Raw genomic sequence first — 19,878 nt, forward strand, 5'->3', positions numbered from 1 at the left:
CCCCTGGACCCCCCCTCCCCCAGAACCACCCCTCCCCGTTGGGCACGGCCCCTGGAGCCCCATCCCTGCAGGGCGAGGCTGGGTCGGTCGTATCTCCCCCTCCCTATGTACTCCTGGGGCCCTATTTACAGATTCACAGTTGGGGGGCAGGGAAGGGGGGTGGAGGGGGCTCCCCTCCTTCCCCGGCCCCCTGGGGTCAGGGCAGAGGGGTCCCGTTGGTGGCCAGGAGCTTCTTGTCCTTGGGGGGGCCTCGGCGGGGAGAGCTGGTCAGCTCCGGGTCTGGGCGGCCGGGCGGGGGCTGCAGGCTTCGGGGCGGGGTGCTGGCAGGCCGGGTCTGCGCCCCGTTCTTCTCGTCTGTCGGGGAGGAAGCGGTTTGCCATCCAGGGTCTCAGCAGCCCCAAGGCCGGCCGGGCTGACTCCAGCATCGTGCGGAGGCCCGAGCCCCCAACACGGGTGCTAGGGGGGCTCACGCCAGCAGCCAGGCCGCCAACCCTAGAACGGGTCGTGCACCCGGGCGCCCTCCAGCCCTCGTGGCCTCAGAGACTGGATGGGACAGTGGTGTGTGACCACAGATTCGAGCACCCCAGGTCACAGCCAGAGGGTCCCCCTTCCCTCCCACTGCCCTGGTGGTTAAGGGGGACGCTCCTTGGTCATGGGGTTTGGAGCCCCTATCACACGTTGTTTGGGGGTCTCAGGCCTCCCCAGGCGGGCTTGCCTGACTGGGGTCACCCCTTTGTGGGGCCACACTTCTCCAGACTCGCAGTTTCTATAGGGCCCAGAACAGTGCCTGATGTCCCTTAGCAGGGACCGGCCCCCATAAAAGTCTCTGATTGTTGGGTTTTGTTGTCATAGCAACCAGGATGGCTCTCCCGTTCGGCGGATGGGGGGTCACCCCCTGCCCCATTCCTCTTTATAAGACGCCGGGCTAAGCCCCCAGGTGCCTGTTGGTCCTTCCTCTTTGAGGGTGTGCCCTTTGGGGAACCCTGGTTGCTAAGGTCAGCTTTCCTTAGCAACCGGGTCTAGCAGGGTTCAGGGGGCCTGGCCTGGATTCTGGTCACCCCGGGCAACCAGGCCTGGTGGGGACTCCTGGAGCAGGCTTGCTCCACGCCCCAGGAGGTCAGAACGCCTTGCTGTGGGGGTGTGCTATGCACCCTGCACCCCCATCCCCCCAAGATGGACACAAGCGGAAAGGTCTCCAGACATTGCCAGTGTCCCCGGATGTCCCCTCCCAGGGTGTCCGGCTCCTCGTGCTGAGAACGGGGACCATGTTACACTGCAAGGCACAGGGGACGCCGGCTGCGACCGAGGCCGAAGCCCAGCGGGGGCCGGTTCTTCCGGATCGTCTGGGCGGAGCCTTGAAGGAACCTTCCCCAGGTGAGGGCAGCGTCCGGGGAACATGTGCCCTTCAGGGAGGTGGCCCGTCCCCAGCTGTGCAGAGGGATCGTGAGCGAAGGAACTCGGGCCTGTGGCCTCTGGGAAGGCGGAACGGATACCCCGGCCCCCAGCCTCCAGGAGGGAGCCTGGCCTGGCCCTCCAGACACCTTGAGAGTCGCCGCTTTGGTTCTGACCTTGGGGAAACAGGCCCCAGGCAGACGTGACCCTGGGCTTTGGCCTTCGGTGACAAGGCCACGCAGGCGTCTGCCCCCTGGCTGGGGTCCTGCCTGCCTGCTCTGTTTCTCCCTAGCCCAGTGATGGCGAACCTTTTGAGCTCGGCGTGTCAGCATTTTGAAAAACCCTAACTTAACTCTGGTGCCGTGTCACCTATAGAAATTTTTTGATCTTTGCAACCATAGCAAAACAAAGACTTATATTTTTGATATTTATCTTATATATTTAAATGCCAGTGAACAAAGAAAAATCAACCAAAAAAATGAGTTCGCCTCTGACACGCGTGTCATAGGTTCGCCATCACTGGACTAGGGCCTGGGGACCCCATTCCCACCTATCTCAGGAGGGGGGCTGAGCAGGGCTGTCTTGACTGAGGAACTGTGGTGGCCCCTGGTTGCTAGGGAATTCCGCTCCCTGACAACAAGGCTAGCCTCCAGGGAGCCCCGCCCCCTGGGGCGCAGAACACAAGCTCCCCGGAGAGGCCCGCGCCTGGACAGGGAACCCCCTCGCAGGTCTGCGGGTGAGGCCTCAACAGGATGACAGGCGGGCCTCGCTTCCCCCAGCTGGTCTCGCCTGGGAACCATGGTCGCTGGGAGTCTGCCCTCCGCCCCACGGGACAGAAGACGGACAGACAGCCGGCACCCGCCATGGCCCACACCCACCTGCCAAGGCCTGCACGGAGGGCTGGTCGTGAGTGCTCAGCAGCTGTGCCTGGATGGTCTCCACCACTCGCTTGAACCGACGGCTGGGACCTGGGAAGGGGCCGGGAAACAATGCCGTGGGGACTGCCAGGGGCAGGGCCCGGAGGGCCTCCCACCCTGTGGAAGCCGGTCCCTCCACCCAGGGAAGGACCCTCCTCTTGGCTTCAGTTCCAGCTCCTCTCCTGGGGCCAGGCACCGACCCATGGTTTGCAAATGGAGCTAAGAAAAGTTGGACTTGCAGTAGCCATGGGTGCTGTTTTCTGTTTAAATGGGGTTTTATTCCTCGTCAGCTTCTGCTGGAGTCCATGAGAGCCAGAAATGTAAGAAAAATCACTGGGAAGGAAAAAAATCTTAAAATTGAGAAACTGCTGCCTATTTGTCTTTTTTATTTAAAAGATTTTGCCCTAACCGGTTTGGCTTAGTGGATAGAGCGTCAGCCTGAAGACTGAAAGGTCCTGGGTTCGATTCTGGTCAGGGCACATGCCCAGGCTGGAGGCTTGATCCCCAGGAGGGGTGGTGCAGGAGACAGCCAATCGATGTTTCTCTCACATCGATGTTCTTCTCCCTCTCCCTTCCTCTCTCTCTAAAATCGGTAAACATGTTAAAGAAAGGCGGGGAGGGGAGGAGAGGGTGTGGGGGTCTGAGTGAGGAGGGGCTCACACGGTCAGGCCCCGCTGAGCACTGTCCCCTCCTCCCTCACGCCGCCCTCCTGGGCTGCTATCCTATCTCAGCCGTCCTGAGCATCCCAAACACCAGGCTGGTGGGGGCAGCCTCGTCCAGGGAAACCTACCGGAGAGGAGAGTGAAGGTGACAGAGTAGACGCCACCTCCGCCGCCGCTGCCGCCATCCCGTCGCGGGGAGGGCTCTGGCCCCTCAGAGGAGCTGATGTCCACCTGGAAGCGGACGGGCTTCTGGAAGACGGAGGGGCCACCGCTGGCCTTGTACTCGGCCCTGAAGCTGGTCTGTGACAGCACGCTGTGACTCAGGCTGGGGATCTGAGAGAGACGGGGGGGAGCACCAGGAGGAGGTGACCCCCGGGACCTGGCTGCAGGGAATGGATAAGCACCCCTACAGCGAGCGGCCCTTGCCCAAGGAACTACAAGTCCCATCAGACACTGGAGCAAGAGTAGTATAAGGAAAGGTCTCAGAATGCCCCATTGCCTGCTGGGATTTGTAGTTTTCCATCCTACCATGACTAGGTTGTCTAGGGATGAATGGCTGAGCGACTGATTCCTAACGTAATAATAGGGGAATGTCAACTCACCAGGCCTCAGGGGACACTGATATGTGGAAAACTGTAATTCATGATCCTATTTCACCATTTCCAGGCCCCAGGACACAAGTCTCTCCTGCCTCCCTCACCCCACAATGACCCAACCCAACTCTGGCTGAAAAACTACAAATCCCATGAACCTCAGGGAGGAGTCAGGCCAATGCCAAGGTGGTGAACCCCAGGGGCTGCTGTGGTTCTGAGGTGGCTAGCGTGGGTGGGTGCGTGCGCGCGTGCGTGGGGACCCAGGCCCCTCACCGACAGGAAGGCATGGACGATGTCCGCTTTGATGCTACTGAGAGGTTTGTCCTTTAGCACGAGAAAAATTTGTTCTTCTTTGTCCAAGGAGATGAAGTTCCCGAACCAGGAGCGTTTTGCCAGCCTGAGTAGGAGGGGATGGTTGGAGGCGGGTCAGGAGGGGGCTGAGGACATGAAAAACCTCCCTCCCTCCCTTCCCAGTCTCACTCACTCTGGAGAGGACTCCGGCGTCAAACTGGACATCTCCTCGGCGGTGGGCACTGGGGAGGGGAGAGCATGGTCGACACTTGTCCACCATCCTCGTGCGCAGCACAACCAGGGCGTCCAGACCCCGTGTCCATTCGCCCCGCCCAGAAGCAAACCCCAAATGGCAAGCAGCCTAAGGTTCCTTCTAGGAATGAAGCCCGGCCCGTTAGGCCACGCCCCCGTGGGTGGGGCTTGCTTGTCATGAGCCAATAGGAAGGTGATCCAGAGCGCCAAGTGGGCGTGTCTTTCAGAGGGGGCGGGCCCACTCCCTCTACCCTAAGCTTGCGTCTCTGCTCACGACCGCATCTTACCCCAGGATGTGGGAATCCGGGCCCCAGCCCCTTGCTCCCGGGACCCAGACGTTAGCCCCAGGTCGCCTTCCTCCATTAGGATTCAGGAGTCTGCCCCCCGGCCCCTGCCCCCCAGGGACCCCGTACCCTGCATCTTGCGCCGGTGGAAACGAGGGGAGCCCAGGAAGCTGTTGCGGATGGAGTTGAGACGACTCCTCCAGGCGGCTCCCCCGACACCACCGCCTGGGCTTGGAGGCGGCGTCGTCCCCGGGGTCCCGGTGGGGCTGGCCCGGGGAGTGTGCAGAGGCGAGTGCAAGGGGGTGCCCCCGGAGGAACGTGGGGAGCCGGGCGGTCCAGGCAGGGGAGTGGAGCGGGCACTGGGGGGTGGGGGCTGCTCCCCGGCGCCCCCACCCCTGGGGCCTCGAGAAGGCAGCGTCTGCGTTTTGGAAGTCGGGGAGCCTCCTCCCCGAGCCTCATCTCCAGCCCCAGGCTCCGGTGAGAAGGAAAAGACCGGACTCTGTGAAGGAGAGGAATAGAGTGAGGCTGGACTACAACTCCCAGTAGGCTCTAAGCGCCCCACTCACACAGACTCAGGCAGGAGGGCCCGATGCATGCTGGACCTTGTAGTCCTCTTATCCCCCCTCCCCCCCCAATGTTAGGGAAGCAAGGATTTTCCCTGTCATGTTCACAGCTGCAAAACCAGCAGTGACTGGTGCACAGTCGGCGCTCAATTAGCTTCTGTTAAATGAGTAAAGGAACCCCTCTGGGACACTGTAAAAAGCCTACTCTATGAAGGTGCAAGTGGCCAATGAATGTACTAAAATACTAATGAGAAAAAAATAAAATAAAACACTAATGAGGTCTTGGGTCTTTAGCCCTTTGGGGACAAGGAGGCAACAGATGTCTCTAGACTTGATGCGATTGTCGTTCCTGCTGCTGATCTTTGCTCCACAGGGCCTTCATCCCCTTACCCCTCCTCCCTTCACTGGGGTCTGGCCTTACCCGCGGACTGCTCAGAGGACTGGACGACAGGCCGGTGGAGGCTCCACTGACGCTACGGGATCTGTTTCCAGGATAAATGGTTAAGAATCAGGAGGGAACGGTTTCAAAAGGCTCAGCGGTTCTCTCCCTTCCACACTCCTTCAGGATAAGGAACCGCGGCCCAGAGAGGGCGGGTGACTCGGCCCAATCACACAGCACCTTGGAGGGAGGCGCTGGGGTTAAAGCCTTGACCTCTCTTCCCACCCAGGGCGGGGGGGTCCCACTGCAGGGGCGGGGTTCCCACCTCTGACTGTGCTGGGCCATCTCCAGGGCCCGGCGGGTGGGCACCGGGGAGCCGCCACCGCCCGCATCCGTGATGCTCAGGACTTCCATGGACTTGCGCTCTGGCCGCCGCTTCCCGTGCCGGCTCAGCATGGGGGAGTCCACTCGCTTCCGAGGGGGGTCTGCGGGAGATCGAAGACCGATGTGTGCCCTAGATAGTTTGGTTCAGTGGATAGAACATCCGCCTGTGGACTGAGGGGTCCCGGGTTCACTTCCGGTCAAAGGCGCATGCCAGGGGAGCGGGCTCAATCCCCAGTAGGGGGCGTGCGGGAGGCAGCCAATCAATGATTCTCTCTCATCACTGATGTTTCTCTCTCTCTCTCTCTTCCTCTCTAAAATCAATAAAATATATATATATTTTTTTAAAAAAAGAATCTGTAGGGTCAGGCTCAGGAGCTTGCACTTAAAAAAGAAAAAGACTAAAAAAAAAAAAAAAGAAAAGAAAAAGACTGACTTGACCAATTGTACATGGCACTCAGACAAACGGGAAACTGAGGCCCGCGTAGAGAGAGGTTTTGACAGCTCAGGTCCTGCAGCCCCACCCCACCTCGGGAATCTGGGGCCCGGAGTCCCAGCCCTGCCTTCTCACCAACATCATTGCGGGGAGGCAGGTCCTGGTCCTCACAGCTGGGGTACCGCTCCTTCCGATCCAAAAGCAGATAATAGATCATCTTTTCTTGGTTCTCCCTGTGGGGGGCAGGAGATGATTGGGGTCAGAGGTCAGGCTCCAGAGGTGGTCTCAGGCCCTCCCTGCAGCGGTGGCTCTCTGGGGGCTCAGTCCACCCAGCATCTCTATGTACAATTCCATTTTCCTAGGTATCAACACGGTGGGTTCCTTTGTCTTGGTATACAGCTCAGTCTCACTTCCCTCAAAAATAATAATATTATCTAACATGTGAACACGTACTCTCCGTAAGTGCTATGGGAGGCACCCTCTAAATCTGTCTCAACAGCCCTAGCTGTTTTGGTTCAGTGGATAGAGCGTCAGACTGTGGACTGAAGGGTCCTGGGTTCAGTTCCAGTCAAGGGCACGTGCCTGGGTTACAGCCTCAATCCCCTGCCCTGGTCCACCTCAGAGGGAGGCAACCAATCAATGTGTTTCTCTTACATTGATGTTTCTCTCTGTCTCTCCCCCTCCCTTCCACTCTCTATAAAAAACAAATGGAAAAATGTCCTCGGGTGAGGATCAAAAGTAATGATAAAATAAAATTAGGGCATTAAATAAAATGATAAATCTGGCCCTGGCTGCTTCGGCTCAGTGGATAGAGCATCGGTCAGTGGACTCAAGGGTCACAGGTTCGATTCCGGCCAAGGGCATGTATCTTGGTTTCAGGCACATCCGCAGTAGGGAGTGTGCAGGAGGCAGCTGATGGATGTTTCTCTCTCATCGATGTTTCTAACTCTCTATCCCTCTCCCTTCCTCTCTGTAAAAAAAAAAAAATCAATAAAATATATATTTTTAAAATAATAAATCTGGCCCTGGCTGGCCTGCAACCGTGTTGGATTCTGGTTAAGGGCACATGTGTGGGCTCAATCCCCAGTTGGGGGTGTGCAGGAGGCAGCCAATCCATGATTCTCCCTCATCATTGATATTTCTATCTCTTTCTCCCTCTCCCTTCCTCTGAAGTCAGTAAAAATATATATTTTTTAAAAATAATAATAAATCTGTCTCAGTATTTATTAATAATGCTTTTCAGCTTCGGTTCTGCCTTTTCCCTGCTGGTCCTACTGCCCCCTTGTGGTTCCTTGGAGACAGGTCCACGCGGGAGTTTTAAGCCACCTCGTCCAGGAGAGCCTGCGCATGCGCGAGGCTGGGCGCGCCCCCAGCCCGTCCCGGGAGCCAAGGCAGTTCCCCACCCTCCGTGGGCCGCGGGTCTGTGCTGCCCACGGGGTGCCTTACTCCTCGCTGCGCAGCTCGCGGTGCAGCCGCTCCCGGTCCCTGAAGCAGCCCAGCGAAGCCATGCTCTCCAGGACGTCGGGGTCCAGCTCCCCGTTGGACGGCAGGCTCCGCATGGCCACCCTGCGGCCTGGGGTCGGCTCCAAGCACGGGTCCGGCTCATGCTTCCCACCCCTGGCCGGGGAGAAACAGCAGAGGGGGCCCGGACTCGAACCCGCTTCTTCACCCGAGCCTCAGCGGTCCTGGGTCCCAGTCTGCGCCTTTCTGAGGGAACCCAGGAGTCCTGTCCCCCACCCTCCTGCAGACCCAGGGGGCTGGACCCCAGCGCCTCCACCCGTGTCTTCTCCCTAGGACCCAGGGGTCCAGGTACCGTGGCCCCTCCTCATTCAGGATCCGCGGCATCCCACCCCCCGGCCGGCACTGGCTCTCCTGCTTGGGGGGCCTTTGATATTCGGGCCCCTCTCCCTTCCTTCCCCAGGTACCCAGGGTTCCGGCCCCCCCATACTCACAGGTACCAAGGATGTTTCTGAATTTGCTCCAGCTGTGGGGGATGGGGGGGGGGGTTGTAGAGAAGCAGAATTGAGGTCATATGATCACAATTGGAAGCCATGACTGTTGACGGGGTGGGGATGGGGGGTCCCTAACGGTGCCCCCTACTCTCCCCATCACCAAGGGCGGGATGACGGCTTACGTCTCCCCCAAATGGCCAGTGAGCGTATTGCCTCGCGCAGGCGCAATCCGAGTCTTATGGACCTGCCAGGCTACATGGCCGCATGCGCAGTGGCATCCCCTTTTTGGAGTGACTGGGGGCTCACCCAGGGACCCCCCTCCCCAGCTGACTCCCGAGGGACAGACAGGCCAGTCCTGGACTCCCCTAGGGAGCCCGACCAACGTGGCGATGAGCCAGGAGGTCAGGTTCGATTCCCAGTTGGGGCACCTGCCCGGGTTGCGGACTCGGTCACCAGTGTGGGGTGTGCGGGAGGCAGCCGATCTGTGATTCTCTCTCATCATGGATGTTTCTATCACTCTCTCCTTCTCCCTTCCTCTCTGAAATCAATAAAAATATATTTTTTAAAAAATAGATTGCCCTAGGGCAGTGGTTCTCAACCTTCCTCATGCCGCGACCCTTTCATACAGTTTCTCATGTTGTGGTGACCCCCAACCATACCATTATTTTCGTTGCTACTTCATCGCTGTAATTTTGCTACCGTTATGAATCGTCATGTAAATATCTGATATGCAGGATGTATTTTCATGGTTATAAATTGAACATAATGAAAGCATCGTGATTAATCACAAAAACAATTTGGAATTATATATGTGTTTTCCGATGGTCTTAGGCGACCCCTGTGAAAGGGTCGTTCGACCCCCAAAGGGGTCGCGACCCACAGGTTGAGAACCGCTGCCCGAGGGTTTCTGTCTTCATCACCCACTGTCCCTTGCCCTGTCCCCATCCCGCCCCCCCCCCCCCCCCAACTCACACTGAGCCTCTTCTCGGGCTCCACCTCGATCATGCCCCGCAGGAGGCTCTGGCAGTCCGGCGGGATGAAGTGGGGCATGTGGAACACCCCCCGTTTCACCTTCTCCAGCAGCTGGCGGAGGTTGTCATCATCGAAGGGCAGAGCCCCCTGCGGGACAGATGACCGGCTGCTGTCCCAAGCCCTCCAAGGGCTCCTGGCTGCCCCGTCCCACTCGGGGACCCCCTGGGCTGTCCCACACTTCTGCGGCTGAAAGGTTAGCTCCGGGATCTCGGTCGGCTGGCGAATACCCCTCACACCTTCCTGATATCAGTTAAATGTTTGGGAGAGGGACCTCTGAGCCAGGAGGTCTCGGTTCGATTCCCGGTCAGGGCCCATGCCCGGGTGGCAGGCTCGATCCCCAGTGTGGGGCGCGCAGGAGGCAGCCGATCCATCATTCCCTCTCATCATTGATGTTTCTCTCTCTCCCTCTCCCTTCATCTCTGAAATTAATTTAAAAAAATAAAAATTTAAAAAATGGACACCAGCTTAAAAGAAAAAAAAAAGGCGACAAGCCCTGGGGTGAGAACGGAGCTTCGGGTCCCGAGCTCCCTCCCCGAGGCGGGTTGCTCTGGAGCCGGGCAGGAGCGGGGAGGGGCGCCTTACCACCAGCAGGGCGAAGAGGATGACCCCGCAGCTCCACATGTCCGCCCTGCGGCCGTCGTACTTCTCCCCCTGGACGGGAGGGAGCAGGACCCGGTCACCATCACACCCATCTCCACCAGCCTCCCGCCCCCCCAACCCCCCACCTGCTCCACACTCACCTTAATCACCTCCGGACACGCATAGTGCGGGGACCTGAGGGAGAGACGGAGGTGGGGGGGACGGGGGTGAGCCTCGGCCCGTCTCAGCCCGCCCCGGGCCCAGGCGGCCGCCGGACTCACCCGCAGCTCGTCTCCAGGAGGCTGTCCCCCACCTGCAGGGACGCCATGCCGAAGTCCGCGATGCGGATGTTGTTCTTCTCGTCCAGCAGCAGGTTCTCCGGCTTCAGGTCTCTGTGGCTGAGACAGGCGGGTGGGCGGGGCTCAGCGCAGAGGGGGCGGGGCTGGGCTCAGAGGGGGTGGGGCTCGGCACAGAGTGGGTGGTGCTCGGCACAGAGGGGGCGGGGCTCGGCTCAGAGGGGGCAGGGCTCCGCTCATAGGGGGCGGAACTTGGTTCAGAAGGGGCGGGGCTCAGTGCAGAGGAGGTGGGGCTCAACTCAGAGGAGGTGGGGCTCGGCACAGAGGGACAGGGGCGGGGCTAAGCTTAGAGGGGGCGGGGCTCAGCTCAGAGGGGGTGGAACTTGGTTCAGAAGGGGCGGGGCTCAGCGCAGAGAGGGCGGGGCTGGCAGCCTGGATGCTGGACAATTTCTGGCAGGTCCCATCCCCCGGCTTCCCCTTTATGAACTCGGGGCGAATCTCCCCTCCACACCCTCACGTCCTTCTCCCACTGAATTATTTTTGCGAGAGACCCCAGATATCATATTACTGTTCCTAAAAATATTTGAATATGTAGGAAGTGAGAGGGTTTTTTTTTAAAAAAATAATTTTTAGCCCTAGGTGGTTTGGCTCAGTGGATAGAGTGTCTTCGGCCTGTGGTCTGAAGGGTCCTGGGTTCGATTCCGGCCAGTGGCGCATGCCCAGGTTGCGGGCTCCATCCCCAGTAGGGGGCGTTCAGGAGGCAGCCGATCAATGATTCCCTCTCATCATTGATTTTTCTATTTCTCTCTCCCTTCCGCTCTGAAATCAATAAAAATATATTAAAGATAATTTTTATTTTTAATTTATTTTTACATATTTTTTTAATCCTCCCTTGAGAATATTTTTCCATTGATTTTTAGGGAGAGTGGAAGAGAGAGGAAATGACAGAGAGAAACATGGATGGGAGAGAAACACATTGATTGGTTGCCTCCTGCACGAGCCCCGACCAGGGCCCTGGTCCAGAGAGGAGCCTACAACCAAGGTACGTGCCCTTGACCGGAATCGAACCCGGGACCCTTTGGTCCGCAGGCCGACGCTCTATCCACTGAGCCAAACCGGCCAGGGCTGGAAACCTTGATTATTGACAATTTCATGCGTGCCCCAAAGTAGAGAGAATATAGGGGAGCCCCCTGTGCCTCCCCATCCTCCGGCTTCCCCGTTATGAACTCAGGGCGAGTCTCTCGTCCACACCCCTGCATATGCTTTCCCTCTCCCACTGGATTAGTTTGTGAGCAACCCCAGATGTCATATTACTTTACCCACAAATATTTGAATACGTACGAAGCGAGAGTGTTTTAGGTAAGCAGGGCTGATATTGAGCTAGCTCTTTAAATATTAAAATTATTTCCCTACTGAATAATAAAAGAAATACCGCCACCTCAGGCTTGGGACAAACTCCCTCTCTTCTCCCAGGCCAAAGGGCTCAGGATGGAAGGGTTTAATGTCTAGGCTCCAGGGGGAGGTAGGGCCCAAGGATTCCAGTTTCAGTTGAAAGTGGTAACTGGGTCATACTGGCTGTTACATGTTCTGCTACCGCCCCCTAGAGGTCAGTGTTTTTAATGTCAGGGTTTTGACAGTCTTGTCAATAGGGAGGTGTTGACAGTTTAAATGGGCTGCCTTTTATCACCCAGGTTTATCCCGGAGTCTGAGGCCCTCCAACCCCATCCCAGAGAGGGAGGGGTGCAAACAGATGAGGCTGAAAGACGCGCTGAAGGCATCCTTTTTTGCCCTGTCATTAATCATAAAAATGCCGCCGGTTGCCCTCACCCAGTGGTCGGCAAACTCATTAGTCAACAGAGCCAAATATCAACAGTACAACGACTGAAATTTCTTTTGAGAGCCAAATTTTTTAAACTTAAACTATATCGGTAGGTACATTGTTATTAACTTAATCAGGGTGCTCCTAAGCTGGCCTTTGCTAAAAACGTCCTCCATCTGATGGAGGTACGTTCGCTGAGGTCGACCCCTTCCAACTCTCCCACTCACACGCGTCTTGTATACTTGTTTCAGATAGAGGAGTGTGGATGGGAGAGATGGAAGGGGTCGACCTCAGCGAACGCACCTCAAAACAATGTACCTCCCCCGTGCCGTGTCTCCTGTCGCCCCACCGACCGACACCCCCCACTTCTTCTAACGCCACGTCTTCAAAATAGACTCGCCCAGGCGGAACACCAACTTCTGCGCATGGGCCACGAAGTTTCAATCGCACTGTATGTGCACGCTCGCATGTGGTATTTTGTGGAAGAGCCACACTCAAGGGGCCAAAGAGCCGCATGTGGCTCGCGAGCCACGGTTTGCCGACCACTGCCCTAACCGGTTTGGCTCAGCGGATAGAGAGAAAGACAGAGAGAAATATCGATGTGAGAGAGACACATCCATTGGTTGCCTCCTGCATGAGCCCTGACCAGGGCCCGGGCTGGGGAGGAGCCTGCAACTGAGGTAGAAACAAACCTTAGACCTTTCAGTCTGTAGGTCCAGGCTCTAGCCACTGAGCCAAACCATCTAAGGCTGAGCATGTCTTTTTCAAAAGAAAGAAAGAAAAAGAAAAGATCCTACAATGAGATAGTGGTAATTGTTAGATTGTACAACTCTGAATATAATAAAAACCACTGGATTGTACATTTTAAAAAGGTGGATTTTATAGTATGTGAATTATATCTCAATAAAGCTGTTATTTAAAAAAAAAAAAAAGTCAGCCATAACCAATTTGGCTCAGTGGATAGAGCATCGGCCTGCGGACTGAAAGGTCCCGGGTTCGATTCCGGTCAAGGGCATGTACCTTGGTTGCGGGCACATCTCCAGTAGGGACTGTGCAGGAGGCAGCTGATCGATGTTTCTCTCCCATTGATGTTTCTAACTCTCTATCTCTCTCCCTTCCTCTCTGTAAAAAAATCAAAAAAATATATTTTAAAAAAAAGTCAGATGTTGGCAAGGATGTAGAGAGACTGGAACCCTCAGAGGCTGCTGGCGAGGATGTGGGATGGTGCAGCTGCTTGGAAAAACGGTCTGGCACCTCCTCAAAGGCTAAACAGTACCATATAACCCAACAATGCCACTCCTAGGCAATGCACCCAAGAGAGCTGAAAACATAGGCACACGCCAAAACCTGGACACATGAGCGTCCACGTTATTCATCACAGCCCCAAAGGAGAACAACCAACATGTCCCTCCACGGTGGTGGATAAACAAAGATGGCGACACCACACAGTGGAATATTACTCAGCCATGAAAAAGAATGGCGCCGGCTACAACATCTAGGACACTTGAACATGTTTCGCTCAGTGAAAGGAGCCAGTCTCTAAAGGCCACCTATAATAGGATTCTATTTCTTTTCTTTTTCATCCTCACCTGAGGATATTTTCTCTATTGATTTTTAGAGAGAGTGGAAGGGAGAGGGAGAGGCAGAAACACTGATGTGAGAGAGACACATTGATTGGTTGCCTCCCTCATGCCCCCAACCAGGGCAGGGAGCCTTCAACCCAGGTATGTGCCCTTCACCGGAATCGAACCCGGGACCCTTCAGTCCATAGGCAGACACTCTATCCACTGAGCCAAACTGGCTAGGGCTTCTTTTCCTTTTATTTGTTGTTAATCTTCACCTGAGGATATTATTTGCATTGATTTTTAGAGACAGTGGAAGGGAGGGAGGAGGGAGAGAGAGTGAGAGAGATATGGATTAGCTGCCTCCCACCCAAACCCGCCGGACCATGATGCAGGGCCCGAACCTGCAACCCAGGTACCTGCCCTTGACGGAAATCGAACCCGCGACCCTGAGCCACCCCAGCCAGGGCCAGCAGGATTCTGTTTCTATGAAAGGTCCGGAAGGTGAATCCCTAGACACCGCAAGCAGATGAGTGGCCGTGCCCCTCACCAGATGGAGTAGCTGTGGCAGAAGTCCAGCGCTGACACGATCTGGCGGAAGAACTTCCGGGCCTCCTTGGGGGTCAGTCTCCCCTTCTTTACCAGGTAGTCAAACAGCTCACCTCCAGAGACATGCTCCAGAACCAGGTACCTGCGGGACGCGGAGGGGGCGGAGGGCTGGAGGGGGCATGCGAGAACCAAAGAGCCTGGTCCCCTCAATCCCACTGGCCCCTGCAGGCAGAGAACCCCAATTCCCATGAGTCCCTGGAAGAAGGAGGAGGAGGAGGAGGAGGAGGAGGAGGAGGAGGAGGAGGAGGAGGAGGAGGAGACTCCAATTCCCATGGGTCCCTGGGAGGCAGGGCTTCCAATTCCCATCAACCCTTGGTAGAGACTCCAATTCCCATCAGCCCCTGAGTGGAAGAGACCCTAGTTCCCATCAGCCTTCGGGAAACCAAAATTCAATTGCCATTAACCCAGGGCAGCAGACACGCCTATGTCAACATCAGGAGTATTAACACTTCGATTCTTAGTTGTTTCAGGAGATAAGGCAACTGGGTTAGAACTTGGAGGGCGGAGACCCCCCCCCCCCCAATTATGATAGGATTCTGGGAAATAAAGACCCCTCCACGGCCACATACTCATTAATCCCTGGAAAGCCATGCCTCTTACTCCCGGAGACTCTAGGATGAAGAAACTCAAATTCTCACTAATTCTTGGCAATAATGATGGATGGCAGTGTGCACCAATCTAAGTCAACTTCTGCGAAGAAAAAGACTACAACTCCCATCAGCCCCAGGGAGGTGGGGGAAAAAACTCCCAACTCCCCTAGGGCTCTGGGACCACCAGCCACCTGGATTCTAAAGACTCCAAGTCCCATGAGGCTCTGGGAGGTTAAAACTCTAACTCCCATCAGCCCCTGGAAAACAAAAGCTCAATTTCTATGACCCCTTGGGAGGCTGAGCGTCCTCTGGGAAGCGGAACTCCCATTGAGTGGGAGTGATGATAGCACCTGCCGCCACAACAACACCTGGGGAAGCCGAGGAGGACTACAATTCCCATGAGCCTCTGGGGCCACGGCAGCCTCCTGCCTGGGAAACCCACCACCCCCAGCATCTGATGGGTGTGGGAGCCAGGTCCTCCTGGACGCCCTGTGGCGTGGCGGGGTCAGCGGGGCTGTCCTCTCTCCTGCAGCCCAGCTGTCCCTTGGGTCACCAGAGTCCAAACAAAGGCCTATTGTCTGAAGCCTGGACAGCTGGACTCCACTCCCCAACCTTCCTGGGGGGTTGGGGGTGGTAATTGACTTTGAAATAGGGACTCAGAACTCCCAAGGAGTCCCATTGTTGGGGTGTCCACTCATTGCACTTAAGCGTCACATGGGATTGAGGGGGGCAAAGGGGGGCCTCCAAAGCTACAGAGTGGGGGTTTGGGAGGAGGCAGGAGTCCCTGGGCCCTGTGGCCTTAGCAATTGGGGGGATCTGCTCTTAGCTGGGGGATCCAGATTATCCAGTCAGTACAGTGTGCCCTGCAGTTCAGGAGGGCCGGGTCGGGGTGGCGTGCAAGGGGGCTGGGTCGGCCTCTGCCCCCGACTCAGGGCTCAGGCTTGGCAGTCCTGTCTACCCCCAGCATCAAGCCAGGTCAGTGTGGGGACAGTCAGGCCTACGTGTGTGCAGGGGGGTGTCCCTGTGCGGTAGGGAATGGACCGAGCCTTCGGCGCCCCAGCCTGGCCCGGACACCTCGAGTTTCCCCCAGGCCCCTCCAGGCCTTGTTTCCCGAAAGGTGCCGCCCTAGGAACTGGGGGAGGCGCGTGGGGGGGGGGGGGGGGCTGGGTGTCTATAAATACCTACAAATATTTCTTGTTCTCGTAGACGTCGTGCAGCTTGAGGACGTGTGGGTGTTCGATGAGCTTCAGGATGGCGATCTCCCGCTCCACCTGGGGGTGGGGGTGGCGATGGTGATGGTGACAGAGGAATGGAGGTCAGAACAGCCCGTGTCCCTCGCCCATGTTCCCAAAGAGTCCCCCTCCCCCGAAACACACACGAACACACACCTTCATCAGCACCGATTCCGACAGCTTCTCCCGGTTCACGATCTTGATGGCGACCTTCTGGCCTGTGATGCAGTGGACGCCCAGCTTAACCAGCCCTGGGGAGCGGAATTGAAAATGTGGGTGTTGCCCTGGCCCGTGTTGCTCAGTGGATAGAGCTTCGGCCTGCAGAGGAAAGGCTCCCGGGTCCTATTCCGGTCAAGGGCACAGGCCCCGGTTGCAGGCTCGATCCCCAGTAGGGGGCGCGCAGGAGGCAGCCGATCGATGATTCTCTCTCATCATGGATGTTTCCATCTCTCCCTCTCCCTTCCTCTCTGAAATCAATAAAAAACATGTTTAAAAAAAGAAAGAAAAAGTGGGTGTTGTTCTATAGCACCTACCCCGCTCTGGCTCCTAAGCCACCCCCCCCTCCTCCCCCTTCCCCTGCTGGCTGGTTCCCGGTGGCCTGGATCACCCTGACCTGAAGTCCCATGGGCCGCCAGCCGCCAGCCCGCAACCCAGCTCTCTCCCACTCACCGAATTCTGTTCCTCCTGATGGTCTATCCACCCACAGCAGCCCTTCCTCTCACCCTGATTCTCTGCCCTTCTGGGCCTGGGTAAGTTCATCTCTCCACTGTGTCTCCATAGCCTGGTCTCTCTCTCCCTCAACCCCTCCCTTCCTTGAATTCTCCGAGCGTCAATCTTCTGGAGACTCCATGTCTCCCGGGGAAGATAATTTCATGTTCCCTCCCTCCCCAAAGCATCCCCTCCACTTTCTCCCTACCCTGACCTTCCAATTTTCTGCTGCTCCTTGAGGCTGTAGCTGGGAGCATGCAAACCCCAATGCCACAAACCCAGGAGTCCAGGCCACAGCTCTCCTCCCTCAGACCAGCAGTCCAGGCCCCCAGCCCTCCTCCCTCAGACCCAGGAGCCCAGGCCACAGCTCTCCTCCCTCAGACCCAGGAGCCCAGCCCCCAGCCCCTCCTCCCTCAGACCCAGGAGCCCAGCCCCCAGCCCCTCCTCCCTCAGACCCAGGAGTCCAGGCCCCCAGCCCCTCCTCCCTCAGACTCAGGAGCCCAGGCCCCCAGCCCTCCTCCCTCAGACCCAGGAGCCCAGACCCCCAGCCCCTCCTCCCTCAGACCCAGGAGCCCAGGCCCCCAGCCTCCTCCCTCAGACCCAGGAGCCCAGGCCCCCAGCCCTCCTCCCTCAGACCCAGGAGCCCAGGCCCCCAGCCCTCCTCCCTCAGACCCAGGAGCCCAGGCCCCCAGCCCCTCCTCCCTCAGACCCAGGAGCCCAGGCCCCCAGCCTCCTCCCTCAGACCCAGGAGCCCAGGCCCCCAGCCCTCCTCCCTCAGACCCAGGAGCCCAGGCCCCCAGCCCCTCCTCCCTCAGACCCAGGAGCCCAGGCCCCCAGCCTCCTCCCTCAGACCCAGGAGCCCAGGCCCCCAGCCTCCTCCCTCAGACCCAGGAGCCCAGGCCCCCAGCCCTCCTCCCTCAGACCCAGGAGTCCAGGCCACAGCTCTCCTCCCTCAGACCCAGGAGCCCAGCCCCCAGCCCCTCCTCCCTCAGACTCAGGAGCCCAGACCCCCAGCCCTCCTCCCTCAGACCCAGGAGCCCAGGCCCCCAGCCTCCTCCCTCAGACCCAGGAGTCCAGGCCCCCAGCCCTCCTCCCTCAGACCCAGGAGCCCAGCCCCCCAGCCCCTCCTCCCTCAGACCCAGGAGCCCAGGCCCCCAGCCCCTCCTCCCTCAGACCCAGGAGCCCAAGCCCCCAGCCCTCCTCCCTCAGACCCGGGAGCCCAGTCCCCAAACCCTCGTCCCTCAGACCCCAGGCCCAGCCCTTCCTTCTCAGACCCCGAAGTCCTGGTTCCCCCTCCCTCCTCCCTCAGACCCCAGGCCCATGGCCCCTTCCCCCCATAACTCAGGAATCCAGGTCAGCAACACCTTCACACTCTCCTCACTAAGATCTGCGGTCTCTCCCCTCCTACCCCCCACCTCCGGCCCTGACCCTCCGTTTCACAGACACCCTGGACCCATCCCTCGGACCCAGGTGTCCGGCTCCCACCCCACCGGGCAGGAAGGAGGCCGTGTTTGGCGGCCCGTGTGCAGCAATCTCGCAGCATGCGCCCCCTCCACAGCCGCTGCTGGGGGGCCCTGCCTCTCACTCCCCAACCCCCCCCCCCAACCCCCGTCCCCCTCTCTGAGCCCCGGCCGCCCCCCACGAGGCCCGCAGCCTGGAAAAGGGGGCGGATGCTGCAGACCCCGTCACCCCGGCCTCACTCCCCGTCTCCCAGGGCCCGGAGGCCGGAGAGCAGCGGCCTCCGGAGCGCACGGGCCGCGCATCCCCCCGCCTGCGGCCGCACTGCACCAAGTGCCATCCGCTCCCGGCGCACCGCCTCCGGCCGCGGCCCCGCTCAGCCCGGCCTCCCCGCGCCCCAGCCCGCTCCCGGGAGCCCGGCTCTGAACCCTCCCCTCCCTCCATCCTGGGGACCCTGACTCTGGGGTTCCAGGAGGCAGTTGGGGGAGACCAGGCTATGGACACACCGCGGACCCAGGGCGCTCCTGGGCGAGGGACCCAGGGGTCCGGGCAGCCAGCCCTGCCCGTGAGCACCCGAGTCCCGCCCTCTGCCCCCTGTCCCCCCGCCCCGTGCGCCCCCCTGCTCACCTGTCTGGCCTTTGCCCAGCGTCTTCTCCAGCCGATAGGGCCCCACATACTGGGCGTGCTGGGGGGGATGCGGGTGCGGGTGCGGGAGGTGGTACGCGGGGGAGCCCCCGCCTCCCTCCTTGGCCCCGGACGACATGCTGCCCTTGGTCCCGGCCCGCCCGGCCCCCCGGCCACCCCCCCTGCGGCCGGTCGACCCGTCTCTCCGGTGGGGGCCGGCGACCGCTCCGTCCCGGCCCCCCCGGCTGCCCCCCACCTCTCCGGGGGTCCCCAGGGGGCTGGGCTGGGCCCCCCCCAGTCGGCGGGCCGCGGAGCTGGGGGAGGGGGGGCGGGCCCGGGGCGGGGGGGGGGTCAGGCCCCGGGAGTCAGCATGGCCCAGGGGGGCGGCGCGGCCCCCCCTCCCCAGCCCGTCCCTGGCCGGGCCCCCCTTCCTGTGCCTCCCCCCGCCGGGGGGGGTCTGCGGTGCGGGCCGGCGGATGCTGCGGGCCGAGGTCCCCCCCGCCCCCCCACGCGCCCTCTCTCCTCCGCCTCCTCCTCCTCTCCGCCTCCCCCCGCCACCTCGTCCTTTCTCTCCGGCACGCTGACATCACCATCCGGGGACTCCGGGCCCTTCCCCAAAGTTAACCCTTTCGGGGGGCGGGGGGGAGCCGGAGGGAGGGCGGGGAGGTGGGAGGACGCGGGAGCCAGGGCGGGATGCGGGAGCCGGGAGGATGGAGGGATGCGCGCCGGCAGCGGCAGGGATGCGGTTGCACCAGGAGAGAGGCCGGGTACCCCCCGCGCGCGGAGACGGCGGCGGGAGGGGATGGGGACCGTGGTCGGAGCCCCGCAGGGACGGGGTGGAGAGCGGAGGGTGCGGGGAGAGTTGCGGGAAAGCGGAGAGGTGGCCGAGGGTCAGGCCGAGAAGGAGGCAGGTGCGGAGAGAGGCTGGGGAAGCAGCTGGAGGGGAAGGGGGAGATGTAGAAAGAGCCGCAGAGAGAGACGGGCAAAGGCAGGGAGAGAGGGGGTGCACACCTGGGGGGGGCTAGATGCTGGGGGAGATGGGGGCAGACTGAGGGGCAGAGAGAGAGAGAGAGAGAGAGAGAGAGAGAGAGAGAGAGAGAAAGGGTCTTGTCCCAGCGCATCTGTTTCCCGGGGACACCAAGCCCGCCACCGGGGTCTCCTTTCCCACCCACGTTCACCCACAGCCCGGGACATGTTTCTTTTCTTTTCAATAATATATTTTTATTGATTTCAGAGAGGAAGGGAGAGGGAGAGAGAGAAACATCAG

At 59.3% G+C, this 19,878-nt stretch overlaps 2 protein-coding genes across 3 annotated transcripts in view; both read right to left on the reverse strand.

The window, feature by feature from the left end:
- The window catches only part of ZNF628 (zinc finger protein 628), a 178,529-nt gene that overhangs the window by 119,983 nt on the left and 38,668 nt on the right, over window positions 1-19,878 (reverse strand). The window lies entirely within an intron of this gene.
- BRSK1 (BR serine/threonine kinase 1) lies at window positions 93-19,130 on the reverse strand. 2 transcript variants are annotated; one of them, XM_059665708.1, is made up of 19 exons: window positions 18,615-19,130; window positions 15,978-16,072; window positions 15,775-15,860; window positions 13,941-14,081; window positions 9,995-10,111; window positions 9,875-9,908; window positions 9,717-9,785; window positions 9,075-9,221; window positions 8,103-8,134; window positions 7,597-7,767; window positions 6,286-6,383; window positions 5,659-5,818; window positions 5,376-5,436; window positions 4,521-4,890; window positions 4,049-4,097; window positions 3,838-3,961; window positions 3,100-3,304; window positions 2,271-2,360; window positions 93-354 (listed from the first exon to the last, which is right to left on the reverse strand). In XM_059665708.1, exons 1-19 carry the CDS (start codon window positions 18,748-18,750, stop codon window positions 197-199), a joined length of 2,343 nt encoding a protein of 780 aa, XP_059521691.1. In that variant the 5' UTR covers window positions 18,751-19,130; the 3' UTR covers window positions 93-196. The 2 variants fall into 2 exon arrangements, with proteins under 2 accessions (XP_059521691.1, XP_059521692.1); XM_059665709.1 differs by lacking the exon at window positions 18,615-19,130 and adding an exon at window positions 16,491-16,604.

Source organism: Myotis daubentonii, chromosome 15, assembly GCF_963259705.1.
Source record: "Myotis daubentonii chromosome 15, mMyoDau2.1, whole genome shotgun sequence".
Taxonomy (NCBI): domain Eukaryota; kingdom Metazoa; phylum Chordata; class Mammalia; order Chiroptera; family Vespertilionidae; genus Myotis; species Myotis daubentonii.